This window comes from Chinchilla lanigera, unplaced genomic scaffold (assembly GCF_000276665.1).
Source record: "Chinchilla lanigera isolate Chin_1 unplaced genomic scaffold, ChiLan1.0 scaffold00014, whole genome shotgun sequence".
Lineage (NCBI taxonomy): Eukaryota > Metazoa > Chordata > Mammalia > Rodentia > Chinchillidae > Chinchilla > Chinchilla lanigera.
The window spans coordinates 12302334-12328873 of NW_004955415.1; the positions used below are offsets into that span (position 1 = coordinate 12302334).

The 26540-nt window shown below is 38.9% G+C and overlaps 1 protein-coding gene across 19 annotated transcripts in view; it reads right to left on the reverse strand.

The window, feature by feature from the left end:
- Positions 1–26540, reverse strand: part of LOC102028960 (protocadherin gamma-C4) — a 169872-nt gene that overhangs the window by 27412 nt on the left and 115920 nt on the right. Inside the window, exon 1 of one of the 19 annotated variants that reach the window (XM_013512142.1) lies at positions 3989–6792. The exons of 17 other annotated variants lie outside the window; for them this stretch is intronic. In XM_013512142.1, coding sequence (XP_013367596.1) covers positions 3989–6418 — 2430 coding nt within the window. In that variant the 5' untranslated portion in view covers positions 6419–6792. Of the gene's footprint in view, positions 1–3988; positions 6793–26540 lie in introns of those variants that run through there. One more of the 19 variants, XM_013512160.1, reaches the window with a different exon arrangement.

Below are 26540 nucleotides of genomic sequence, written 5' to 3' on the forward strand. Positions count from 1 at the left end.
GCCCCTCTGCGGATTATTCAGAAGCTTATCCATCTCTGCAAAAAAGCCTTAGACATCGACGTAGCCGTTAAATGTATGCAGTGCACATTTTCATTGTAACAGGAGGCACAACAAAACCAGCCCTCTATTATTCAGACATTTGCTGGTGATACACTAAATTACTATTCACCGATTTCAAAGACAGAATGGAAGCAGGGTAGCGGAAGCCGGAATAGAAACAGGTCCAAATCTGTAAGAATCAGAGTATCTAGGAGGTGCCAAGGACTAGATCTCATTACCTGGCAGAATGCTAATGTTCACAGAGTTAACAGCTTTCTTGAATAAGATTAGGAGCAGCTACCCACAGCACTGTGCCTACAAATCCTCTTTATTTGACACCGAGGTATTCTTGATGTGTTGTTAATTACCAACAGAGACCATTTCAAAAGAGCCAGCTTTCACTTAGCCCCAGGGGAGGTCTTGTAGCTGGAGTCTTGACCTCACCCCACCCCCACTGTTATCCAGACATCTTGGCAGCCGGACTACTATCTTGCACGAACACAGAGAGACCAAGCATTGTACACGATAGGTAACTGCGTGCTATAATCTGAGTGGCAGACACACCAGAACTCAGAGAAAGAGAAAAATCCAAGATGATCTGGACATGAGATATGTTAATTCATCCAAATCCTTACCTAGGTTACCACTGTTTGCCAAAACCAGCAGCAAAAAGTGGTGTTCTTATCCTCCCCCAGTTTCCCCCAAATCTTGAATTTTAGGAATATCCTTTTTACTGTAGCGAAGTTAGCAACTAATATTCTAGTCTCAAGGGGAGGGATTCAGCATTCTGCGTTTTTACATAAAACAAATCAAACAACTTCCCCCAAGACCCTCAAACCCTAAACTTGTCATAGGAATGATAGAGGTGGAAATCAGCCTGACCTACCAAGGTGTTTATGCCAGTAGTTATTATCTCAGGGTACCATCATTCACCTAGATGCCTTAGTCAGAATCTCAGGGGGTCATCCTGACTCATCCTTGTCCCTCATTTCCTATATCATGTCAATCAACAAGTCCTGATGATTTTCTTGAGGTCATTTCCCTCCATTCGCACTGCCACTGTGCTAGGTCAAGCGTTTATCAATCTTCTCAAATTTTGCAATAGCTTTCTAACTGTTCACTGTCTCCAGTGACAAAGTCCCCAATCCATTTCACTAGTGGTTGCCAGAATAATCTCTCTAAAACAAATGAAAAGATCCTGATGGTATCATATACATGTCAGCTCAAAATTCTGCAATGACTACCATATATATGGGATAAAATACAAATTCCTGGCATGGTATAAAGGTAATTTAGGATCTCACTCCTACCTCCTTGCTTCACCTCATCTTCTGTAAAGACTGTTTTGCACATACACTTTAAGTTTCAGCAGTAATGAAACACCCTTATGCCCCTGCATTGAATTTCCTACAAAAGTCTTCTTTCCTTGCCCCTTTACTATTTGACAAGCTACTACTCAACATTTAGCTCTTAGCTCCAGCATGACGACACCCTCAATGATGTCTTACTGATTTCCCCAGGCTGATTCAGGTATTTCTTCCCCATTGTGTCCACTGTTTTTGCATAATGCACATTTCCATTGTCTTTTTTTGCAGGTCTGTCTTCTGTGGTACTCTGTGTACCATAAGTCAGGACAATGTCTTTTCATCTTTCAGTGTCCAGCACATAGGGATGCCAATAAAAGATGTATATTACTATTATCATTTATCAGATCAACAAAAATTTATTAAATATTTGCAAAGTAGGTATTATCTTTATTTTATAGGTGAGAAAACTAGAGTTCAGAGAGGTTAAGAGACTTGTCTAAACCTAAACAACTAGTATGTGCAGTACTGTACTTAGATTAGCAAGTTCACACTAAAACAAACAAGTATGGTGTGTTTTACTAGAGTTAGAGCACCACAAAGGCTTAATTTCACATAACTTTGACTTGATTTTTTTTTTTTTGGTACCGGCAATCAAACTCAGGACCTTGCACTTGCCAGGCAGGCGCTTGTGCCACTGAGCTACCTCTCTGGCCCTGACTCGATCTTTTTATGCCAGTGTATGATTCTTCCTTCTCTAGATTTTTAAACAGCTTTCTTGAGATATAATTAACATAACATACAATTCACCTATTTAAAGTGGGGTTTAGTATATTCACCCATACTAAACTGATGTAATTACTATCACAATCTAATCATAAAATATTTTGCCACACCTAAAAGAAAGCAAATTTCCATTGCCCATTTCTACATTTGCGGGGGGAGATGAGACAATGTCTCACTCTGTAATCCAGGCTGGCCTTGAACTTGCTATGTAGCTCAGGCAGGCCTTGAACCTGAGGCAATCCCCCACCTCAGCCTCTTGAGTGCTAGGATTACAGGCATGCATTACCACACCTGGCTACCCAGCTCTAAATTTTGAAAAACAAATTACCCAGGTGCCAGTACCTAGGAAGATTTTCTCTTTAGATGACTGAAATTCCATTTTATGTCTTCCCTACAATGTTCTTCTAGAGCTGTTCTGTATAATACTCTAAAGTTAGGAAATGACATTATAGTATATTTTTTTAAAAGTTGGGCCTGGCCCAATAAGATTGGCTCTTGGTACTGTGTACTCCAGTATGACACTTTGCTTCACAGATATGCTAAATGAAGCACTGGTAAGTTCTAGGGCAGTATGAGAAAACTATTGATGCCTGAGTTCTACTCCAAGAAATTGTGCTTTAAATGTTCCTTTGAATTTGCTAACTTCCAAAGTATGTTTAGGATTTTGACTGGGAGAATAACTAATAAAATAATAGTAGTTACTAACAATTTTTAGCAGTTAGTACAAGATACTACACCAATCACCTTACATACAGTATATTGTGCATTAGTCCTATAAAACCTATAGTATGCCCTTTTTGCAAATGAGAAAGGCTTAAAAAGGAGATTGAGCAACTTCATCAAGGACTTGTAGTTGGTAGGTGGCATAGCCTCATTTGTATAACTGGTAAATCCAAGATTTGACAGCAATAGTGTACTTAGGAACAAAATAACAGTGGTTCTCCCACAATTAACAGTATGTGTAGGTTTCTCTCCAAGGCAAAGTCTTTGTGGTCACCAGCTTGCCATCCTGAATAAATTAATTCTTTACTCTGCTAAGGAAGGAAATTTATCTACCTTTCACATTGTGTGCTAAGAAAAATAATGCTGGAAAGATCAAGAGTAACACTAAGGTGCATTTGCATTTTATGTTCTTTTGGGTTGGCTAGATTTATTTTCAGAGTAAATTCTCACTTTTTAGGTGGTTGTCTTTGGACTTGGGAATTATAGTTTTATTTTATCTTTATATTTTTCTGTGTTTTCCAAATTTTCTACAATGCTTATGTATTATTATAAAAACAATAAAATATTTGGTAAGCAACAGGCCATTAATTCCAGCTGTGTGCTCCAAATATATTTTTTAAATGTTACAATTTTATTTCATTGCTGGCAAATTATCTGAGAACAACAAACAGGATCTGTTAAGGAAAGTTATAAAAAAAATTCATCTTAATGTAGACGGAAAAGTCATTTCAAAGGTAGTTGAAAGAGGTAGTTTTTAATACTCCTATCAGCTGCCACTGGTTAGAGGTATCCAGTGGATTGTTTACCACAGCGAGTGACACCAAGCTAAGCTCTGAGTGCTGAAATTTCGGGTTAGAGTTCAAGTGCTCCTTAGCAAGACTGAATAGATGTAATGGTAAATGAGTGCCGAGGGTGTGAACGGGGTCCACAAAAAGTCAAGCAACATCACCTTGAAATAAGACCACAAAGCACATTCTAGCGGGCCACTAAGTTTGATCTAGGAAGGACCAGGTGAAATTGTGGATGCATGATCAGAAAAACATCTTCATCATTAAAGAATAGCTCCACACTTTTCTGAACAAGGTGCAGGAATCAAAAAGCATTAAACATTTCAGGGATGACTTGCCAACCCTTACCTGTCCAGGAGGGGCGCTCTCTGCACCCAACACCTGCCTATAGAACACGGGATCGCAGCTCCTCAGCGTGTTCTGGCGGCTGGCCAGTGGGCTGGCGGCACCAGGTTTCGTCAGCAGCGGGTCGCTGCGGCGCGAGTCCGTGGTGAGGTACACCTGATGGTAGAGGTGCGGTGACATCAGGCCCCCCCGCACTGCGTCTGCGTGAAGAGAAGGCCCTGGTGTTCTGTACAAAGAGCTCACCGGGGCTCGGTATAGATCCCTCGATTGCTTCCACTTGTAAACTTTGAATATGATCACTCCCAACACTGTGGCTGCGAAACCCACAGAAACCAGGATTAAAGAAAGAAGTAGATAAAAGGTGAGATTTTTATTCTGCTCCCGGGGGTCAGAGCCAGGGGGGAATTCGGCCCGGGCTTCCGGAGATTCCTCGGTTAGGGATACAGTTAGGGTAGCAGTGGTGGACAGAGATGGTTCTCCATTGTCTGTAATCAAGACGGTGAGAGTCTGCCTGGGTGAATCTGTGTCTTGGACCGGGCGAGCAGTGCTTACTTGACCTGTGTGAAGCCCCACAGCAAAAAGGCTGTGGTTGTGAGCTCCCAAGAGGTTGTAGGAGAGCCAGGCGTTGTGTCCTGCATCTGCATCCCAACCTACCACCCGCGAGACCACGTGGCCTGCAGCTGCATCTCGAGGCAGCATTTCCATGGAAGTCTGACCAGGCCGTGGGTATAGGACCTGAGGGGCATTGTCATTGCGGTCAGTGACAAATATGTTCACACTGAGGTTGGTGGCCAGGACTGGGGTGCCCCCGTCACTGACATGAGCTATTAATTCGAACTCCCTCCGATCCTCATAATCCAGGGGCACTAAAGATGACAAGACGCCACTGTCACGATTTATGGTGAAATAGCGACCTACTAGCCCGGTTTCAGCTCCTGGCTCCAAGAGGAAGAAGGAAAGGCGGGCATTCTGCGGGGCGTCGGGGTCCCAGACACTTAGGTTTAGGATGGGAACCCCAGCGAGGTTATTTTCCTCCACGTAAACGTCATAGGAAGATTGGGAAGATTGTGGAGGGTTGTCGTTGATGTCGGACACTTGGACCCGCACTGTGGTAAGGGCTGAGAGAGAAGGCGATCCTGCGTCTCGAGCTGTGATGCTGAGGTTGTATTCTGGCACGGCCTCCCGATCCAGGACTGCACTGGTTTTCAAAGTGAAGTAATTCTTGAGGGAAGAAATAAGGGTGAAGGGGAGACCCGGTGGAACTTCACAAGTCACGAGCCCGTTCTCACCAGCATCCAGATCGGTCACACTGAGAAGAGCGATGACAGTCCCCAGAGGGGCATCCTCAGGGACTGGGCTATACACGGATGTTACTGCTATTTCCGGGGCATTGTCATTCACGTCCACAACCTCTACCAATACTTTGCAATGTGCTCCTTCGGGATTGGAGCCCTTGTCTTTGGCCTGGATGTAAATCTCGTGGAGTTTTGTGTCTTCAAAGTCCAGGCGACCTTTGATTGTCAGCACCCCCGTTACAAGGTCTAAGGCAAACAGTTCTCTCACGCCAGCGCGGTTGTGGCTGCCGAAGGAGTAGACGATTTCTCCGTTGGGGCCTTCATCCAGATCTGTTGCAAGAACTTGAGCCACGCGAGTGCCGGGGGGCGCATCCTCCAAGACGCGTGCCCGGTACAAGGACTGGTTGAAGGCGGGCGCATTGTCATTCGCGTCCAGCACGGTGATGCGAATAGGCAAGCTCGCGGAGCGAGCCGGGGTTCCTCCGTCCAACGCGGTCAGCACCAGCTGGAGACTCTGCTCTCGTTCCCGGTCCAGGGCGCGTTCCAGCACCAGCTCTGCGTACTTGGTGCTGTCTTCCCGCGTCTGCACGCGAAGTGCAAAGTATTCGTTATGGCTCAGCTCATAGGTTTGTAAAGAGTTGCTTCCCACATCGGGATCGTGCGCGCTCTCGAGCGGAAAGCGCGTCCCTGGCGCCATGGCCTCGCTAATCTCCAATTTCATTTCCCCGGTGGGGAAAGCGGGATTATTGTCGTTGATGTCCTGGATCACCACTTCCGCGCTGAACAGCTCCAGCGGGTTCTCCACCACCAACTCCAGAGTTACAGTGCAGGAGGGCAGTGTCCCACACAGCTCCTCTCGATCCAGACGATCGTTTACGAACATCTCTCCGGTCTCCCAGTTCACCTCAAAGAACCTACGGCTCGCTCCGGACACCACCCGGAGCCTGCGGGCTGACAGGCTGCCAAGATCCAAATCAAGGTCCGCGACCACGTTACCCACAATGAAACCCTTCTCTCTTTCCTCCAGGATCTCATAGTGAATGATGGTGGAAGCCTTGTTCAAGGCACCGAGCAGAAGCAAAACTCCCACCACTCTCCCGGTGCTTACCAGTCCGCTCCTCCAGGCCTCTGGGACCATCTCACACAAAAGCAGCTCCTCTTCGCGGGGTCCAGACCGTCCAGGTGATGTCGCTGAGAAACTTTCAGCGGGTTAGCGCTTGGGCGCTGCGCGCCGAGTCGGACATGGCTCTCTGGGTGCCTCTGATTTGCTCGCAAGCTGTTCAGTCTCTGCCTCATCCCGGGGCGCCGAAAGGGGACGGGCCGGGGCCAGATCTCCAGCGTCTTCATTGGCCGACAGCGGCACACAGAGTCCCAGCCAATAACTGCACGAAGAATGCGCTAGCGCCCGATTTTCCAGCTGGACCCCGGCTAGCGCCAGGAACTTCACTTTTCCTTTGGCTCTCTGCCGGAGTTTCCGGCCAAAGCGCCCGCCACTATCGCACCGAGAAACCTACCTCAGCCTGGAAGGCTCGCGCGGGGCGTTGAAGCTGGCTGTTTGACAGTCTCCAAGCCATATTAGGGGCCCTTAAACACTTAAATCGCTTTCTTTGATCACAAGGATGGGGATCAAACCAAACCGAGAACGACTCAACGGTGTCTGGAAAAACGGCAACAATTTAGGTTTGTTGTAGGACCGCAAGTACCCGGACGCTGCTTGTGAGGAGGAATTAGTATGATGTGGATCACTTCAGTTTTATGAGCTAGGAGTGTAGCTCATTGGTAGGAGCTCTAGCCCAGTGGTCACGAGGCTCCGGGTTCGACCTCACCCCGCCACCCTTCAATTCAGTTTTATCTGTCACTTCCTCCTCAGCAGAGCAAATCAGTATGAGCTATTGTCTGTTCGCTTAATCCTATTTTTGTTTTTTTTTGCTTAATCCTATCTTATAAAATTTTTGAAAATAAAATTTAGGTTTTGTTTCTTTTAAAACTGGCTGTTTTTGTTCAGTTTTCACTTAAGAACCTGAAAACACCGTGAAAATTTGTTTCCTCCCAATTGGTTAGAGCATAAACTCTCAAATGTTTTCCTTTATATGATCGACTCTTCTCTGAAAACTTAGGTTTGTATGCAAGAAGTTAAATTACTAATAAAGATAACATTCCCCCTCCTTAAATAAAAAAAAAGAAGAAAATGATTTCTATAATACCAGCAAAACTACAGCAACTCCTTAGAGAAATATAAAGCCATTACCATAAAATAAAAGCCTTGATTTTTCTGCATTAAGGATTGTAATTACCAGGCAAATAGCAATAATTAGAATAATGAGTAAGAGTAAGGTATGAGGGCCTGGCATGGTGGCACACGCCTGTAATCCCAGCACAAGCCTGGGAGGCTGAAGCAGGAGGATCACTGCAAATTCGAGTCCAGCCTGGGCTACATAGTAAGTTCCAGATCATCCTGAACTTCATAGTGAGACCCTGCCTCATAACAACAACAAACCCAGTAAGGTATGAAATGAATTGAGCTGTATGCCTTAGACAAGACCTCTAAATGTTCCTGGATTCCTATTCTAGTAAATGAATAATGCAGGTAACATGCCTGATGCAGAGTAAGTCTCAATTAATGATGCAAACCACCCCATTAGATACCAGACATAGAATTTTCGCATCTCATGCTCTTTCTGTATAGTTGTCTTGGGCATCACTTTGTATATAGTACAATATAGTACTTTGCTTTTCTTTCTTTTTTTTTTTGAGCCCGGTTCTTCCTGTGTAGTCCAGGCTGGCCTTAAACTCACTATGTAGTCCAGGCTAGCCTTGAACTTTCCAAGATCCTCCTGCCTCAGGCTCCGGAATGCTGGGATTACAGGTGTGCACCACCATGCCTGGCCTGTATATAGTACTTTCTGAACTCAATTTTAAACATAGGCAGAGAGCAAGGCAGACAGGTAGCAGGAAAATGAACGTATAGAATATCTGCAGATGAGACAAAAAGTTGTACGTAACTTGTCTCTCCATGCCCTTAACACTTTCACTCACCTCTTAAAATCTTCAGTTTTAAATGTTTAAGTTGACATTTGGCCAGACTACCAAGAAGACTGCTGGTCTTCTTGGCAGTAGGACACAATGCATTCCAATTTAGAATACGGAATACAGGCCTAATCACTTGCTACTTGAGATATCAGAACCAATGGCAAAGGCATTGGGGAACTTGTTAGCAATGAAAACATATTTTACTTTAAGTCTACTATACTAGAATTTGCATTTTAATAACATACCTGGGTGATTTGGAAACACATTACACTTTAAGAAGCACTAACCTAGTGGGTTATTCATAGATATACTAATTCACCAATTTTTTTTTTTACTCCCCATCAATTCATAATCTGGTTTTTGAAAACCAACTTTTAAAAATGTAAGTAGTTCTCCCGGTAATAATAAAACCCACAGTTTTTCTAAGTCCTCTTCATAAACTAGCAAGAACCTCTGGGATTTGCTCTCAACAGTAGCTAAGGTGAACTTCCTAAAATTTTAACTGGATCATACAGTTCTCCAGTTATTCCTCTGTACCATACACTGCTCTTGGAATAAAGTGCCAGCTCCTTGGCTGCTTACCCAAGGTTTCAGGTCTTCCTTCCTTACTCTATTCCATTTCACTGCTGAAAGCCCTGTGGGCCTCAAGGCCTTCCCACAGGCTGTTTCTCCCCTGGGAAAGCTTCTTTCTCTCTTTCTCTTTGTCTTGCTAATTCCACAGGACTCTCAGGTCTCAGCGTGAATACCGTTTCCTAATGGAGGTCTTCTATTAGGCCTCAGTTAAAAGCAAGGTCTTTTGTTATGTTTTCTCAGTGTACCTTATTTTTTTCTTAATCAAATTTAGCAAAATTGAAGATTTTTTTTTTTTTTTTTGCGGCCCTGGAGCTCAAACCCAGGGCCTATGCATGAAGCTGCATCCTGCTAGCCCTCTTTTATATTTTAAATTTTGAGGGAGGATCCCACTAAGTCACCAAATTGCCCAATCCAAGCAGGGCTCAAACTTGATATTTTCCTGCTTCAGCCTCCTAAAATGCTGGAATTATAAATATGTGCTACCACACCTTGCTACAATTTAAGATTTTATAATTATTTTTGCTTAAGCACAATGTCTGTTCTCTCTCTCTCTCTCTCTCACACACACACACACACACACACACACACACACTCTGGCAAGACAGAGACCATGCCATCCAGGTGATGACTTGTATCTTCACTAGGCACTGAGGATTGAGCACAGGACCTCACTCATGTTAAGCATGTACTGAGTTCCTATGCTTATTAATGTCCCAATGCTTATTGATGCTAATTGAATAGTAACCACAACATATGTTAAAGACTATGTGTACTCATTTGCATGTATCCATTCTCCTTGGGAATAAACAGTTTTGGAAGATATATTCATTGCTTATTTTTGGTGCTGGGGATTGAGCCCTGGGCCTCCCACATGCTAAGCAAGTGCTCTTAACTCTGAGCTACACACGTAACCTCCCAACATTTTATTTTTAACTTCTCTTTTATTTTCTTTATCTGTAAAAAGGGGTTAGTAACAGTATTCACTGATATAACCATGGACATCTCAATCATTTTAAAAAATGTGTAATGGCTTTATATATACCATATGGTCCACCTATACAATTTAAGGCTTTTTACTAAAGTTATGTATTCATGTAAGCAACCCTCCAATTCTATACTCCAGTTTTAGAATACTCCCATTCCTCCTTAAAATTCCCTCCTCCGTGCTCTTCTCTTTAGCCTCAGGCAGCCACTGATATGCTTTCTATGTAGTTTTGTCTTTCCTTTTTTTCTTCTCTTTCTCAGAGCTGGGGATTGAACCCAGAGCCTGATGTATGCTAGGCAAGCACTCTACTACAGCACTACACCTCAGTCCCATGGTTTTGTCTTGCATAGAAATTTTATTACAAATGAACTATAGACCCCACTGCCCTGCATTGAGCTCCACAGAGACAGGCACTGGGTGACTATGTGCCTCAGGAAGGAAAGGTAATTAAACATGGGCAAAGGAGATCCTAAGAAGCCAACAGGAAAATGTCCTCATATTCATTCTTTGTGCAAATTTACCAAGAGAGTACAAGAAGCAGCACTCAGATGCTTAAGTCAACTTCTCAGAGCTCTCTAGAAGTACTCAGAGAGGTGGAAGACCACAGCTATTAAGGAGAAAGGAAAGTTTGAAAGCATAGCTGAAGTAGACAAGTTCCATTAGAGATGAAAATCTACTTCCCTCCTAAAAGAGAAACCAAAGTGAAGTTCAAGGATCCCAGCGTACCAAGAGGCCTTCTTCGGCCTTTTTTGAGCTTCTGTTGTATCACCCCAAAATTGGTGGAGAACCTCCTGGTCTTTCCATTGGTGACGTCTCAAAGAAACTGGAAAAGATGTGGAATAGACAGCTGCACATGACAGACAGCTTTATAAAAAGAAAGTTGCTGAGCTGAAGGAAAACCTTGACAAGGATATTGCTACACACTGAGCCTGATGCAGGAAAAAAAAGTGTCAGGGCTGAAAACAGCAAGAAAACAAAGGAGGAGGAAGAAAAGGAAGATGAAGAAGATGATGAATAAATTGGTTCTTTCTTTAACTACTTCTCTTTTCTTTAATCCCTGCCCTACACACAACTGACTCCTTTTAAAGAAAATACTTGAAATGTGAAGCTGTGTAAAATTTACCTTTACCTTGTGCAGTGTCTTCTTGTATGGTTAACACAATACTGAGTGTGTCTTTCAATAACACTGTCCCAGTGGTGTTTGCAATAACCACTAACTTGCCGGGTACAGCATGGAAATTTAAAGCAGGTCCTACTTAGCACACAGCAAAAATTAGTTTAACATGGGGATGGCAGTTTTTCCATCTTCAGTTGTCTCCAATGTGGCTCATATGAAATTATTGCTAACTGAATACCACGTCGTAACTGCAAAGAAAATTGCAGCTGTTTTGTTGACATTCTGAAGGCTTCTAGGTAAGAATACTTTTTTATTAGAGAAAAGGGAATTAAAATATGTAGTCTTTCATGTATGGTTTGTTTAACTTAGCTCACATCCAGCTCTTGAACTGCACTCTCAAATCTGCTCCTTCTCCAGACTTCCTCGTTTAGTAATAGGCACTTCCAGTCCAGTCTGAAATTCAGAAGCCACTTTTAACATCTTCTGCATGCAGTTAATTACCTACATGCAATACCAACCCATACCAATGCGTACTCCCTCCAAACTATATTTTGAAACAATTAATTCCTTTTTCTGTCTACTGCTACCACCTGAGTCAAAAGCTGCATTAAATAAAGTGATAGCTTCCTCTATGGTAGTCTTTCTTCCTCTTTTGCATTCCCTAAAATCTACTTCACATGCAGAAACAAGGTTTCTTTCAAAAGTGTACATTAGGTTATATGTCCTCCTTGCTAAAGATAGTGCTTGGCATTAGGGCTGGCAGGATGATCTGTAGGGCTAGTGCAGAATAAAAATAAGGGGCTTCCTGTTAAAAGCTTATTAAGGATTTCAGGACAGTGACAGTAGAATGTTAACCCCAGGACAGGTATGTTGTGATCATGGGGTGACACCTAGGCTGGGAGCTTTAGACATGTGTGGATGGCATAGGTCACATGCTTGTGAAGCTGGTCCTGCCTGGTACTCTCAAGAAGCTCAATAAATACTACCTGATATTGTTTTTAATATTAATTGTTAAGTTATTTAATATTTTCCCAGATGATCAGTAATAAACAAAATCCTATTCAAAATGCTTTAAAAATACTACACGCATGAGAATATATATTCCTTTAAAAGTCCTATCATCTAGTAATCTTTCAAATCAATCTAATTTGTCTATTTGAGCAGGATCCTAAGATTATATTAAGATATCATTTTAGGTTGTTTTTTTTTTGAGACAGTTTTTTTTTTTTTTTTTTTTGTGACTTGCTATGCAGTTTAAGCTAGCCTTGAGCTCACAGCGATCCTCCTATCTCAGCCTCCCAAGTGCTGGGATTACAGGCATGGGCCACCACATGTGGCAAAACATTATTTTAGGAGAAATGGAATATAAGTGTATAACCTTGTTGTCAAACATCTATCCCAACTTGGGTGGGAGATTCAAGGATTTGGTGAAAAAATCTGAATAGTTAAGTTTTAATATTTACCTGAAATGTACCTGAATATTTTCCATACTTTGAAAAGATGATATGTTGACCTTAGGTACAAGTTTCATAAGATCTCCATTCTATCCTTACAATAGAAGAAATTATTTCATGGAAATATTTTGGAACAGCAAACAGTATTTTAGAGGATAAAAGCTTATGAAAGAAAGAGATGTTTATACGCTGTTCCATTTGAATGTTTTCCCCTGGTCTCTGTCAGATTAGTATGCTCTTACTGTTGTTTACATAACAAAGCTTAAATTGTCAGGAAACTACCTGCAAAACATTTATTAAATTTTTCCACAGGAAATCTTCCAAGAGGCTTAAATTCTCCTTGATAGATAGAATTTGTTTTAATTTTGCTCCAGTTTGCTGCTATTACATTTCTATATAAATTATTATTAGTTCTCACCAACTGGGTAGCCTTGTTTACTTTTTATAAAGGAAGTAATTCAGTTCATTATATACTGATAATTTTGAATAAGCAGTGTAGCTTCTTTTTTTTTTTTTTTTTTTTTTGCAGTACCGGGAACCGAACTCATGCCGTTGTGCTTGCCAGGCAGGCGCTGTGTCGCTGAGCTAAATCCCCAGCCCCAGAAGTGTAGCTTCTTGATCATTAAAATCTTCTGGCATTCTAGAAGTTTAGTGCATGATAAAGATGTTATCTCATATCACTGGACAACAATAAAGTTTTAAATAAATGGTATTAGATAGCCATTTGGAAAATACAAAACAAAATTATGTCCATACCTCAGCACATGCAGGAATACATTTTACATAGATTAAAAATCTACGGAAATGTAAAAGCCAAAGAAATCTATGTAAATGTAAAAGCCAAAAAAACCCCATACAGATACTGAATGAAAATAGTGATGACCATTTCTATAAACTAAGTGTGAGGAAATTTTCTAACTATGACTCAAAAATTAAATGGAATACAGGAAAAGACTGATTCATTTGATTACACAAAAGTAAAGAGCCAGTTGAGGTGGCCCACACCTATAGTTCTGGCTACTCCCAAGGTGAAGCAGGATGATCACAAGTTTCAGGGCACCTTGGGAAATTTAGCAAGACTCTGTCTTGAAATAAAACATAAAAAGGGTCAGCAGTATAGCTCAGTGGTAGATCACTTGCCTAGCATATGTTCAATAAAATAAAGTAAAATAAAATAAAATAAAATAAAATAAAATAAACCAAAAGAGTCTATCCTCATTAAATTACCAAAAATCACTGGCAAAGAGAAAAATTTAGAAATGATCAGAGGAAAAGATATATTAAATATAGGAGAACAAAAATAGGAAAAACTGCAGATTTCTAATCAGAAACAGTATAAGGCAGAAAAGAAGGAAAACATTTTTAAAGCATTGAAAAGGAAGTTTAGTTTATTAAAAATGAAGGTTAAACCAGGCCTGGTGGCACATGTCTGTGATCCCAGCATTCAGAAGGCTGATGCAGGAGGATCACTGTGAGACTGAGGCCAGTCCGGCCACATTTTGAGTTCGAGGCCAGCCTGAACTACACAGCAAGACCCTGTCAAACAATGGTGCCAGGTGTGGTGATGCACGCCTGTGATCCCAGTACTTGAGAGGCTGAGGCAGAAGAAATACCATGAGTTTGAGGCCAGCCTGGGTTACAGAGTGAGTTCAAGGGCAGTCTGAACTACATAGCTAGACCCACCTTTAAAAAGAGAAAGAAAGAAAGAAAGAAAGAAAGAAAGAAAGAAAGAAAGAAAGAAAGAAAGAAAGAAAGAAAGAAGGAAGGAAGAAAGAGAAATAAAGAAAAAGAAAGAAAAAGAAACAAAGGAAAAGAAAGAAAAAGAGAAACAAAAGAGATAGTGAAAATGAGCATGGTGGCACACTTCTAATTCCAGCACTCTTGGAGGCTTAGGTAGGAGAACTGCAAGTTCAAGTCACCCCATGCACCTTAGCAATTTAGTCTCAAAAAAGAAAGTATTATTATTATTATTATTATTATTATTAATTATTATCTTGGTTACTTTTCTCTCATTGCTGAGACAAAATACCTGACACTCAAAATTAAGGAAGGAAAGGTTTGTTTAGCTCACAGTTTGTGGAGGTTTCAGTCCATACTTGGCTGGCTCCAAGGCAGAGTGACACATGGCAGAGGGCAACAGTTCACGGAGGCTGAAGACAGCAAAAGCACAAGAGCAAAAAGGGAGGAGCAGGCGGGGACAGCAAGTCTTTTTCCCTCCCTTATACTGTATGCAGCCTGCCCGTCCCAGGTTGGGTGTAGCATTTACACCCATAATCCCAGCATTGGACCATGGATCAATCAAAAACTCTAGAAACCTGCCCCATGACTGCATGAGGCTTTGGGGGACAACCAGATACACACAATGACAATTATTATACAAGTTTTTTTCACTACAAAAATGTAAGCATGTGAAGTAATATGCACATATGTTAAATAGCTTGATTTAGCTATGCTACAATGTATATTAAAACATCATGTTGTACAACATAAATGTATACAATTTTTGCTTCTCAAGAAATTTACTTACATCTATACACAGAAATTAGTGACAGAAATGGTGAGAATGTAGGTTAAATGTTAGAAGTTTCTCATTTTTTACTTTCTTTAAAATATAATTTATTATTTAATGCATAAATAATATACTGTGCAGCTTATATTCAGAAGTAATATGTATGATGGCAGTAGCATAAAAAATAGAAGGAAATGCTAGTACATTGTTATAAGGTATTTACAGTATATGTGAAGTGCTATAATAGTATTTGAAAGTAGATGAGGGTAAGGTAAAGGTACATATTGTAAATTTAGAAAATTTAGAAAATTTAGAAAATTAAAGAGAATATCCAATGACTAATACCATACACAGAATAAAATACTAAACTATACTCAATCTAAAGGAAGGCAGGTAAAAGATGAAAAAGAAATAAATAGCAGATGGAAAAAGATAAAACAAAAGGCAAGATGGCTAACACAACCCCAGCCATGTCAATATTATATTAAATGTAAGTGGTCTGTTTGTATAGTGTAGTTAAAAGTTGAATATTTGCAGACCAAATAAAAACTCAAGACTCAACTATATCCTAGCTATTGAAAATTTATTTTATATACAAAGAGTGAAAAAGATATATCATGCACAAACTAAGTATAAGAAAGCTAGGGTGGCCAGGTATGGTGGTGCACGCTTGTAATTCCAGCACTCAGGAAACTGAGGCACAAGAATTGCCATCAGTTCGAGGCCAGCCTGGGCTACATAGTGAGTTCAAGACCAGCCTGAACTCGATAGCGAAACCCTGTCTCTGACCCCTACCCCCCAAAAAATTACTAACAAGGATGTAGAAAAGGTGACAACACACATTTCCTTCAAGATTCTATGGAACATTCTGAACATATCCAGGGTCAAAAAACAAAATTCAACAAACTTAAAGAAAGTGAAGCTGGGGAAATAGCTCAGTGGCACAGCACCTGCTTGGCAAGTGCAAGGTCCTGAGTTTGATTACCAGTACCAAAAAAAATGCAAAAAAAGGAAGTGAAACATGAAGAAAATATTGTGTGCTTTGACCATACTAGAGTTCAACTAAATATCAGTATTAGAAAGGTAACAGGAAACTCTCCAAACACTTGGACATAAAACTACACACACCTAAGTAATCAATGGGTCAAAGAGAAAGTCTCAAAGAAAAATTCAAAATACATTGAATTAAATTAAATTGAAGATACAACATATCAAAATATGTGCTATGTTTCACATACAGTACAAATTCTCTGTGATGAATGTGATCATTATGTATATCTAAAATGTACCAATAAAACCTGACTGGAAGAAAAACTAACACAATCTTGAGATGGAAATACATATTAAAGACAAGAGAAAACGTCCTTAAAGTTAAAAAAAATCTATGTTTCTAACTGAAGAAAGAGAAAAGAACAAAATAAACACAAAGCAAGCAGAAGCAAGGAAATATAATAGTAGAAATCAATGAAATTGAATTGCTAGATATATACCCAAGACAAGTTAAAATATAAATTCATGCAAAGATTTGTAGCAAATCTTTCACTGTGACATTTTTACAATAATTAAAAGCTGGAGGGGCTGGGGGTTTAGCTCAGCGGAAAAGCACCTGCTTGGCAAGCACAAGGTCGTGAGTTCGATTCCTGGTACTGGAAGAAAAAAACCAAACAAAACAAAAAACAAAAAAACAAACAAAAAACAAACAAAAAACAAAAAAATAGTTAAATGATGGAAACAATCTATATGCCCACCAATGGATATATAAATAAGCAAAATGTGGACTATCCTCACCATGGAACATTACAGGCAATAAAAAGAATAAAGTACTGATACATGGTACAACATGGATGAACTTAAAAGACCTGCCAACAGAAAAAAGCTAACATAAAAATACTATATTATAGATTATGTTTCTATGAAATTTCTAAAAAAGGATAAATTATACAGACAGGAAGCAAATGGGTGATTGCCTAGGGGTGGGAATGGAAACTGACTTAAAATAAGTGTGAAGGAAACCTTTGGAGTTAATGGAAATGTTTTAAAACTGGATCATGGGGATGGTTGCACAATTGCTCTAATTCACTAAAACTTTTTGAAAAAAAATTTTTTAATTTACTAAAACTTTCTTAACTGTACTCTTTTTTTTTTTTTTTTAAATTTTTAGACAGGGTTTCACTATGCAGTTCAGGCTGGTCTTAGTTCACTATGTAGCCCAGGCTGGCCTCAAATACACAGTGATTCTCTTGCCTCAGCCTCCCAAGTACTGGATTACAGGCATGCACCACCATGCCCAGCATTAACTGTACTCTTAAAAAGAGCAAAATTTATGATATATGTTAGGTTTCAATAAAGCTATTTAAAAATAAATTGAAAACAGAAAAAATAATAGGGACAATCAACAGCACAAAAATCTGGTACTTTTATTTGTTTGTTTTTTTTTTTTTTTGGTTTTTCTCTGGTACCGGGAACCGAACTCACGACCTTGCGCTTGCCAGGCAGGCGCTTTTTGCCGCTGAGCTAAATCCCCAGCCCTAAAATCTAGTACTTTTAAAGCCAATTAAATTGGTAAGTCATGCATGTGCAAGCACCGCATTGTTTCACTAGTGTAAAACCTGAAAGAGTTAATTTAAACTAGGAGGTATGATAGAAATTGTGAAATGATAGGAAAACACTCAAGGGTAAAGGGCAACTGGGATGTGGGGAAAGAGAAGGGAAAGAAGGAGAAATTTTGTATGTATATATATACAGGATAGTTAACACAGTTGATCTACTGTCGTCTGTTTCTTTGCTGAAACTGTCAGTGAGTCCTTGATTGATCAGTATTGCATGTCTCTATCTGTTTTCATGAGAAACCACTTTGAAGATATCAATATGTAATATAAGAAGCATTGTTAATTTCCTACCACTTTGTAACTCTGTATTGTCTGTACTGTTCTTTTGCTATTTTGTAAAAGGTTGTCTGTCTGTTAATGTTTTCCTCCTTTTATTTTTAAAATTAAAAAATAAATAAATAAATAAATTGGTAAATCAATAAATTGACAAGCTCTAGTGAGACTGATAAACCAACATCTAGAATGAAATAGCACTACAGGCTTTATAGACATTAAAAGAAAAAACAGAATATTATCAACAACCGTATTCACAAAAACAGCAATTTATAGATTAAATGAGTCAATTGCTCCAAAAGCAAAAGGTACCTAAATTTACTCAATATGAATTGGATCATCTATGAGATAGTCCTGTGGATAGGAGATAAACTGAATTCATGGGTTTTTTTCGTGGGGGAGTATGGGAATCAAACTCAGGACATAGCGCTCACCAAGCAAGTGCTGTGCTGCTGAGCTATATCCCTGACCCCATGAATTCATAGCTTTAGCACTACTTATATACATGATGGTTTGTTACTTTTCTCTCGTTGCTGAGATAAAATACCCAACGCCCAAAATGAAGGAAGGAAAGGTTTATTTAGAGTACAGTTTGTGGAGGTTTCAGTCCATACTTGGCTGGCTCTGAGGCAGAAGGTAGCAAACCAACAAGAGCAAAGGAGGGAATGGCAGCCAAACAGCAAAGCAGCCAGAGCAAAGGGAGGAATGGCGCAAGCAGCTTCCTTCCCTGCCTTACTTTGTAAACAGGCTACCCCACCTAAGGGGCCTGTAGCTCTCACATAATCTCCATGCCCTCCTCTTCCACAGGGTCAGGATGTATACAAAGTAAGCACCCTGGCTCCCTGCTGAGTCACTTAGCCTAAGCTCTAGACTCCCCAAGTTGACACAATGTTTCAACCATAACACATGATTTCCAGAAATAGAAGATAATACTTTCTAATTCATTTATAAACTCAGTGTTACCTTGATATCAAACCCAGAAAAAGACAGCACAAAAAAGGAAATCTAAGGATCACTATCACTCATGAATATCCCTACAAAAATCCTTTACAAAAAATAAACAGAATTCAGCAAAATGTAAAAAGACTTGTACATCATGAGCAGAAGATGTAAAGCTGGTTCAGTATTTGAAAATTTATCAATGTAACCTACCATATCAACAAGGAAGAAAAATCACATGTATATGTACATTGATATGTCAAAAGCATCTTACAAAATTCAACACCCATTCATGATTTTAAAAAATTTGAGAAATCTAGGAATGAGAAGATCTTTCCCAATTTAAGGAGCAACCAAACAAATACACAATTAACATTATACTAACGGAAGACTAATTTTTCTCCCGAAGGTTAAGAACAAGGCAAAGATGTCTGCTCTCACTATTCTTTTTCAACATAGTACTGGAAGTTCTAGCCAGTTAAAAAAAGACAAATCAACAAAACAGATTCTAAGGAAGAAATAAAACTGTTCAATTTGCAGATGGCTTGATATCCTACATAAGAAAAGCTCAAGGAACCTACAGGAAAATTTTAAGAACTAATAAGTAATTTCACCAAGGTCACCGAATATTAGATTAACATGTAAAAATCAATTATATTTCTATATACTAACAATGAACATGTAGAAATTAAAATTGAAGCCCCTACCATTTAGAATTGCTCAAAAAGGGCTGGGGGGCACTGGGGATTTAGCTCAGCGGCAAAAGGGCCTGCCTGGCAAGTGCAAGGTCGTGAGTTCGGTTCCCGGTACCGGAGAAAAAACAAAAAAAAAAAAAAAAAGGGCTGGGGATATAGCTCAGGCACAGCGCCTGATTGGCAAACATGAGGCCCTGAGTTCGATTCCTAGTTCCAAAAAAATTGCTAGAAAGATCAAATACTTAAGTATAACAAAATTTTCCCAGAACTTGTGGGCTGAAACCTACAAAATATTGGTGAAAAAAAATGAAGAATGAAATAAGCAGATAGACTCCTACATTAATGGTTTGGAGACTTAATAAAGATGTCAACTCTCTCCATTTTGATCTCTTTTAACATGATTCCTATCAAAATATGAGCAAAATTTTTTAGGTAAATATTGACAATCTTATTCTAAAATTTATATATAAAGGTACAGGTTCTAGAATAACTAAAAAAATAAATAAAAGGAATTACTCCACCTAAACTTAAGACTCATAATAGAGCTATAGTAATCACGACATTATGGTACTGGCCAAGCAATAGACATAATTCAATGAAATAGAATAGAAAACCCAGAAATAGACCCATCTCAGTAAGGCCAAATGATTTTTAAGTCATAATGATTTATTGGCTTACATAAATGGGAGTCCAAAAGTAAGTTTCATGATTAATTTTACTTCAGGGTATAATTATATTACCAAAGAGCTGACTTCTCTTTTTTCTCTCCTTTCTTCCTCTCTCCCACCCCCGCTCTGTTCTGGTGCTGAAGACTGAACGTCAGGCCTCACCCATGCTAGCAAGTAGTCTACCACTGACATACATCCCTAGCACCCTCCCCTCAACACACTTAGCTTAACTGCCTAGGCTGGCCTTGAACTTGCAATCCTTCTGCCTCAGCCTCCCTCCCAAGTAGCTGGGATTTCTACTGTCTGCCACCACACCCGGCTATGACATAGCTTTTTGCTAAGGTTACATTTTATATTGTCCAGAGGGTTGCCACCAAGTTTTGTATACTTTAACTTCCTGAAGAATAAAATTGCATATCTTCCCACACTCCCCAAATCTTTAGCATAACCCTTGCAACATCTTTGTTTGGTCACTGTTTGTTGATTTGCTTGTTTGTTTGTTTGAGGCAGCATCTCACTATGTAGAGCAGGCTGGCCTTGAACTCTCTTAGGTAGTCCAGGCTGGCTTCAAACTCATGTCAATCCTCCCACCTCAGCTTTCTGAGTGCTGGGATTACAGGCATGCATCACCATGGCCAGCCTAGTCAACCAATTTTTGACAACAGGCCAAAAGTGATCCAATGCAGGAGCTGAAGTCTATTCAATAAATAGTATTGAAGTAATTGATTCCATACACAAAACTTAGTTCAAAGCAGATGATAAATGCTGATGTAAAATTTAAAATGATAAAACTTTTAGAAGAAAAGTAAAAGAAAACCTTCAGGACTTAGGGCAAATAAAAAGTTCTTACCAAACACGTGATCTATAGAGAAATATGTTGACAAGAGAAAAAGTCCTAAGGTGGACTTCACTGACATTGCAACCTTTTGCTCTACGAAAGTCCCATTGAGCTATAAACTGGAAGAAAACATTTCCAAACCACATATCTGACTTATGTCTAGAAAATACAAAAAACTCTCCAAATTCAACAGTTATGGTAATTTTAAAAGTCCAATTAGAAAACAGGAAAGATACAGACTTACCACATGATACAGTAATTGTACTCCTGGGCATATATGTCAGAGAAATAAAAACTTATATCACAAAAACTTCTATACAATGTCCATAACAGCTTTATTTGTAGTAGCCCGGAACTGAAAATAACCCAAATTTTTTTGAAGAGGTGAAGAACTAAACTAATTGTGGCATATCCATGTAAAGGAATACCTCTCAGTAATAAAAAAGAGAACACTCTTCATACTTGCAGTGACTTTGGTGGATTTCAAGGGCATGATATTGAGTGAAAAAAAAGTTTCATAATGTTGCATACTGTATGGTACTCTTTCAAAATGACAAAATTACAAGTGTGATAAACAGATTACTGTTTTTTGAGTTATGGATGGGTGGATAGCATGAAGAAATTATTTGTGGGAAGGGAACATTCTGTACTTGACTGGCGAGAGAGTTAAACATATTTAACGTATGGTCATTTTACACAGAACTATTTTTTTTTTTGGTACCAGGAATCAAACTCAGGACCTTGTGCTTGTCAGGCAGGCACTTATGCTGCTGAGCTATATCCCCAGCCCCTTTTTATTCTTTTATTTTATTATTATTTTTTTGTACACAGAACTATTCTTATGCACATACATACACATAAGTACATTTTAAAAGCTTTTAATCAGTGTGGCCTGCAGATTGTAGCAATATAAATTTCTTGGTTTTGATTTTGTACTATAATAACAAGATAGTATAATGGGAGAAGTTAGACACCTGGGACCTCTCTATATTACTTTTGCAATTTCTGAGCAGTTACTGTGATTTTAAAATGAAAAGTTTCAAAAGTGTATGCACTTAATAATACATATATGAAATAAAAACCAGTAGAAGTGAGAGGAGAAAGAAAAACCCATATTAGTAAAGATTTCAACTCTGCTCTGTCAGTGGCTGATAGAACAAGTAGACAGAGTCAGGAAAATACAAAAGGCCTGAAAAACACTATCAACTGATCTTGTTAACAACCACTACTAAAAGCAGACCATTAATAGCAGATTACAGGGTTTTTTTGTGTGTGTGTGATGGGGGTTGAGACAGGGCTCCCTGGCCTTGAACAATGTAGTCCAGGCTGGCCTTGAGCTCCTGGAGATCAATCCTTCTGCCTCAGCCTCCTGAGTGCTTGAATGACAGGCGTATACCACCACCATTCCGCCTGGCAGCAGAATACAGTTTTCAAGTGTATTCACTAAGATAGACCATATTTTCTACCATAAAAACTTTTTAACAAATTTGAAAGAATACCATGAGAAGTCATACAGCGTATATTTTTGGATCAAAATAAAATTAGATTATATATCATTGTTAAAAATATATTTGGATAATCTTCAAATATTTGGAAACCAACACCCTTTTTTCATTTTTTCCTGAGACAAGTTCCCACTATGTAGTTATGGCAGGCCTTGAACTCACTGTGGCACAGGCTGGCCTTGATCTTGATCTTGTGGTGATGATCCTCCAGCCTCAACCTCCCAAATGCTGGGATTACAGGAATGTACCATCACACCCGGATTAACACACCTTTAAATAATCCATAGGTCAAAGAAGAAATTGCAAGGTGTGTCAGATAAAACTGAATTATAATGGAAACGTAACATACAAAATTAGTTGAATATAGCTAACGTTCAGAGTAAAATTTATTTATTTACATGTTTACATTAGAAAAAAGATAAAAAATTAGTAATCTATCCTATAACCAATGAAGCTAGGAAAAAAAGCTTGGGCATGTAGCTCAGTGGTATAGTGCTTGCCTACCATGCAAAAGGCCCTGAGGGGGCTGGGGATTTAGCTCAGCGGCAAAGCGCCTGCCTGGCAAGCGCAAGGTCGTGAGTTCGGTTCCCGGTACCGGAGAAAAACCAAAAACCAAAAAAAAAAAAAAGCAGAAGGCCCTGAGTTTAATCCCCATTATTGATAAAATAAAAGAAGTCAGAAGAGTAAATTAAAAACATCCAACAAACAATACAGAAAAATCAATGAAATCAAAAGCTGCTACCTAATTAAATAAAGAAATTATAAGCAAAGTAAATCAAGTAGGCTGGGATGTATGTGGCTCAGTGGTAGAGCACTTGCCTAATATGCACAAAGGCCTGGGTTTGATTCTCAGTATTGAGTGGAAAAAAAGAAAGCAACAAAAGAAAAAGTAAACTGTACACCAGTAGTCTTCATAGACACACTTGCAAAAGTCATTGTATAATGTAAACATAACAAATGTAGGAATATAAAATGTCCAATGTATTACGAAAATGGTGGGTGAACCCAAATGATGTGAGGCTGTGTAAATAAAGTAGAAAAGTGATATGAGCATCTTAACAGATGTACAAAAGTATTCCACAAAATTTAACACTTATTCATTATAAAAACTCTCAATAAATTAAAAATAGTGGAACTTCCTGAACCTGCTAACTAGTATCTCTGGAAATTTCATGGTGAAAAATTAAATGCTTTTCTCAAGCAAAAATTAGAAACAAGGCAAAGTCCACTTTCACTGTTTCTAAAAACAAAACACAAAGCCCTGGTATGGTGGCTCACACCTGTAATCCCAGTACCCGGAAGGCTGAGACAGGAGGATTGCCATGAGTTCTTGAGGCCAGCCTGGGCTACATAAGCAAGTTGAAGGCCAGCCTGAACTACATAGTGAGTGTCTCAAGAACAAAACAAAATAAAAACAAAAAAAGTTTTTATTCAATTTTGTCCTGGAAGTTCTAAGTCTTAGCTAATGTAATAGGGGAGAAAAAAACTGATGACAAAGGAAGAAATAAAGCTGCCTTTATTTACAGAAAACATGATGGCCAGATATCGTAGTGCACAACTGTAATCACAGCACTTGGGAGGCTGAGGCAAGAGGATCACCCAAAGTTCAAGGCCAGCCTGGGCTACATAGTGAGTTTAAGGGCAACCTGAACTATACAGCAAGACCCTGTTTCAAAAAACCAAAAGTGAAACCAAAACAAAAAAAAAACTCATGAAAACATGCTTGTTAATGTAGCCAATCGTAAGAGGACTGCTAGGAAAGGTACTAGAACTAATAAGGCAATTTATTCAGGTCTCACGATGCAAGGTCCGTACCAAAAATCTATTATACTTGTATATATTAACAAATGAAAAATTTAAAGTGCAATTTAGACTAACAGAAAGCATTAAATACTAAGCAATACATTTACCAAAACATGAAGATGTACAAACTGGAAACAAAAGTGAAGACATATATCATGTTCACTGACTGGAAAATTCAAAATTGAAAATACCAAAATTGAAGGTATAGCTTTAGTGTAACCCTAATAATATCTAGAAGTCTTTTTAAAAGAAAGTGACAAGATGATACCAAAAATTATATGAAAATTATGGAATCTAGAATGGTAAAAACAATGTCAAAAACGGGAATATGTAGTTGGAGAACTTATACTACCTGATTACAAGATTTTATTACCAACACTACAGTAATGAAGATAATGTGCTTATGTGTATGTGTGTGTGTGTAAAGGCAGAGAGCGAGATAAAGACCCACATATATATGCATATTCAAGTGATTTTTGATGAAATCACCACAGCTTTTTAATGAGGAAAAGGATAGCCTTCTCGGCAAATTTCATAAAAGGGTCAACTAAATTTTCTTTTGAAAGATATGGATCTTCATCTTAGTCCATACCAAGTAGAAATATTAAGTCAAAATGAACCACAGATCACATTATAAATGGTAAAGCATACAACTTCTACAAGAAAACACAAGATAAAAATGTTTTCATTAGGCAAAGATGTTTTAAATAGAACATAAGGAATCCGAAGAATAAGGGGGAAGGGATGTGGCCCACTGGCTGAATACTTTCCTAGCATGTATGAGGACCTGAGTGCAATCCTCAGCACTGAAAACAAAGACTATAAAAGAAAAAAGGAGCAAACTGAGCTTTATCAGAATTATAACTTCACCTTTTCCAAATACTACTAAAAAAATGAAAAAAAACAACTGATGGTAAGGGACAAAATATTGACAGGATATGTATGTGACAAGGAACTCAGATTCAGAATACATTTTAAAAAAAACTCACATATCTCAGTTTTAGAAGATAATCAACTAACCTGAAAACAAACAAAAAGATTTAAGTGGACAGTTCAAAAAAATATACAAGTAACCAGTGACTGCATGAGAAGATACTCAGTGTCTTTAGTCAACAAGAAATACAAATTGAAACCACAATGGGATAGTGTTGCATACTCACTAGATTGACTAACATGTAAAAATTTGATAATAAGAAGCATTGGTGAAAATGTGAAGCAAGTGGAATTCTTCATACATTGCCAAAGGAATATAAAACGGCCGGGTGTGGTGGTGCACACCTGTAATCCCAGCACTTGGGTGGCTGAGGCAGGAGGATCACTGTGAGTTCATGGCCACCCTGGGCTATGTAATGAACTCAAAGCCAGCCGGAACTGCACAGACAGATCCTGTCTCAAGAAATAAAAAAAGAAAAAGGAAAAGGGGGATGTAAAATTACATTAATGCTCTAAAAATAATTTCTAGAACTTCTTATAAAATTAAACATAAAACATATATTTTCTATTTTACATGAGCCAGACATTCTGCTTTTTTTTTTTTTTTTTTTTCAGTTCTGGAGATTAAACAAAGGGCTTTCTCATTGAGCTACATCCCAGCTCTTTTATTTTTTATTTTGAGACAAAGTCTCACTCAACTGTTAAGTTACCCAGGCTGAGGTTGGGTTTGTGATTTTACTGTCTCCACCTTCCAGAGTGCTATGGTTAGGATAAGAGGCATACAACACTACAGCCCCCTTAAAATTCTGTTTTTAAGTATTCAAGAGAAATAGAAACGTATGTCCCCAAAAGCATTTGTACATGATTGTTCTTATCACCTTAATTCAGAGTAAACTAGGAACAACTCAAATGCAGAGCAACTTGAAAGTAATTGGGTTATTTCCATACATTGCAATACTGCTCAGCAATCAAATGGAGCAAGCTGCTGCACATGTAACAATGTGGATGAATTTTAAAAATAGGTTGAGCAAAAGAAAGTGGGCACAAAGCACATGTTATAGGATTCCACTTAGATGAAATTCTGAAAGAGGCAAAACTAATCTATAGTGACATATCAGTCATTGCTTGGAGCTAGGGATGTGAGAAATCAATTGTTAAAAGGGGATGGGGGAATATTTGAAGGTTATAGAAATGTGCTGTATTTTGATTGTGGTGGTAGCTACCTAGATGTAAACATCAGCATTTATTGGCTATATAACTTTAAGTGATAAGTTTTAATGCATATAAATTATACTTCAATAAATCCAATAAGTTTTAAAAGACAAGGTG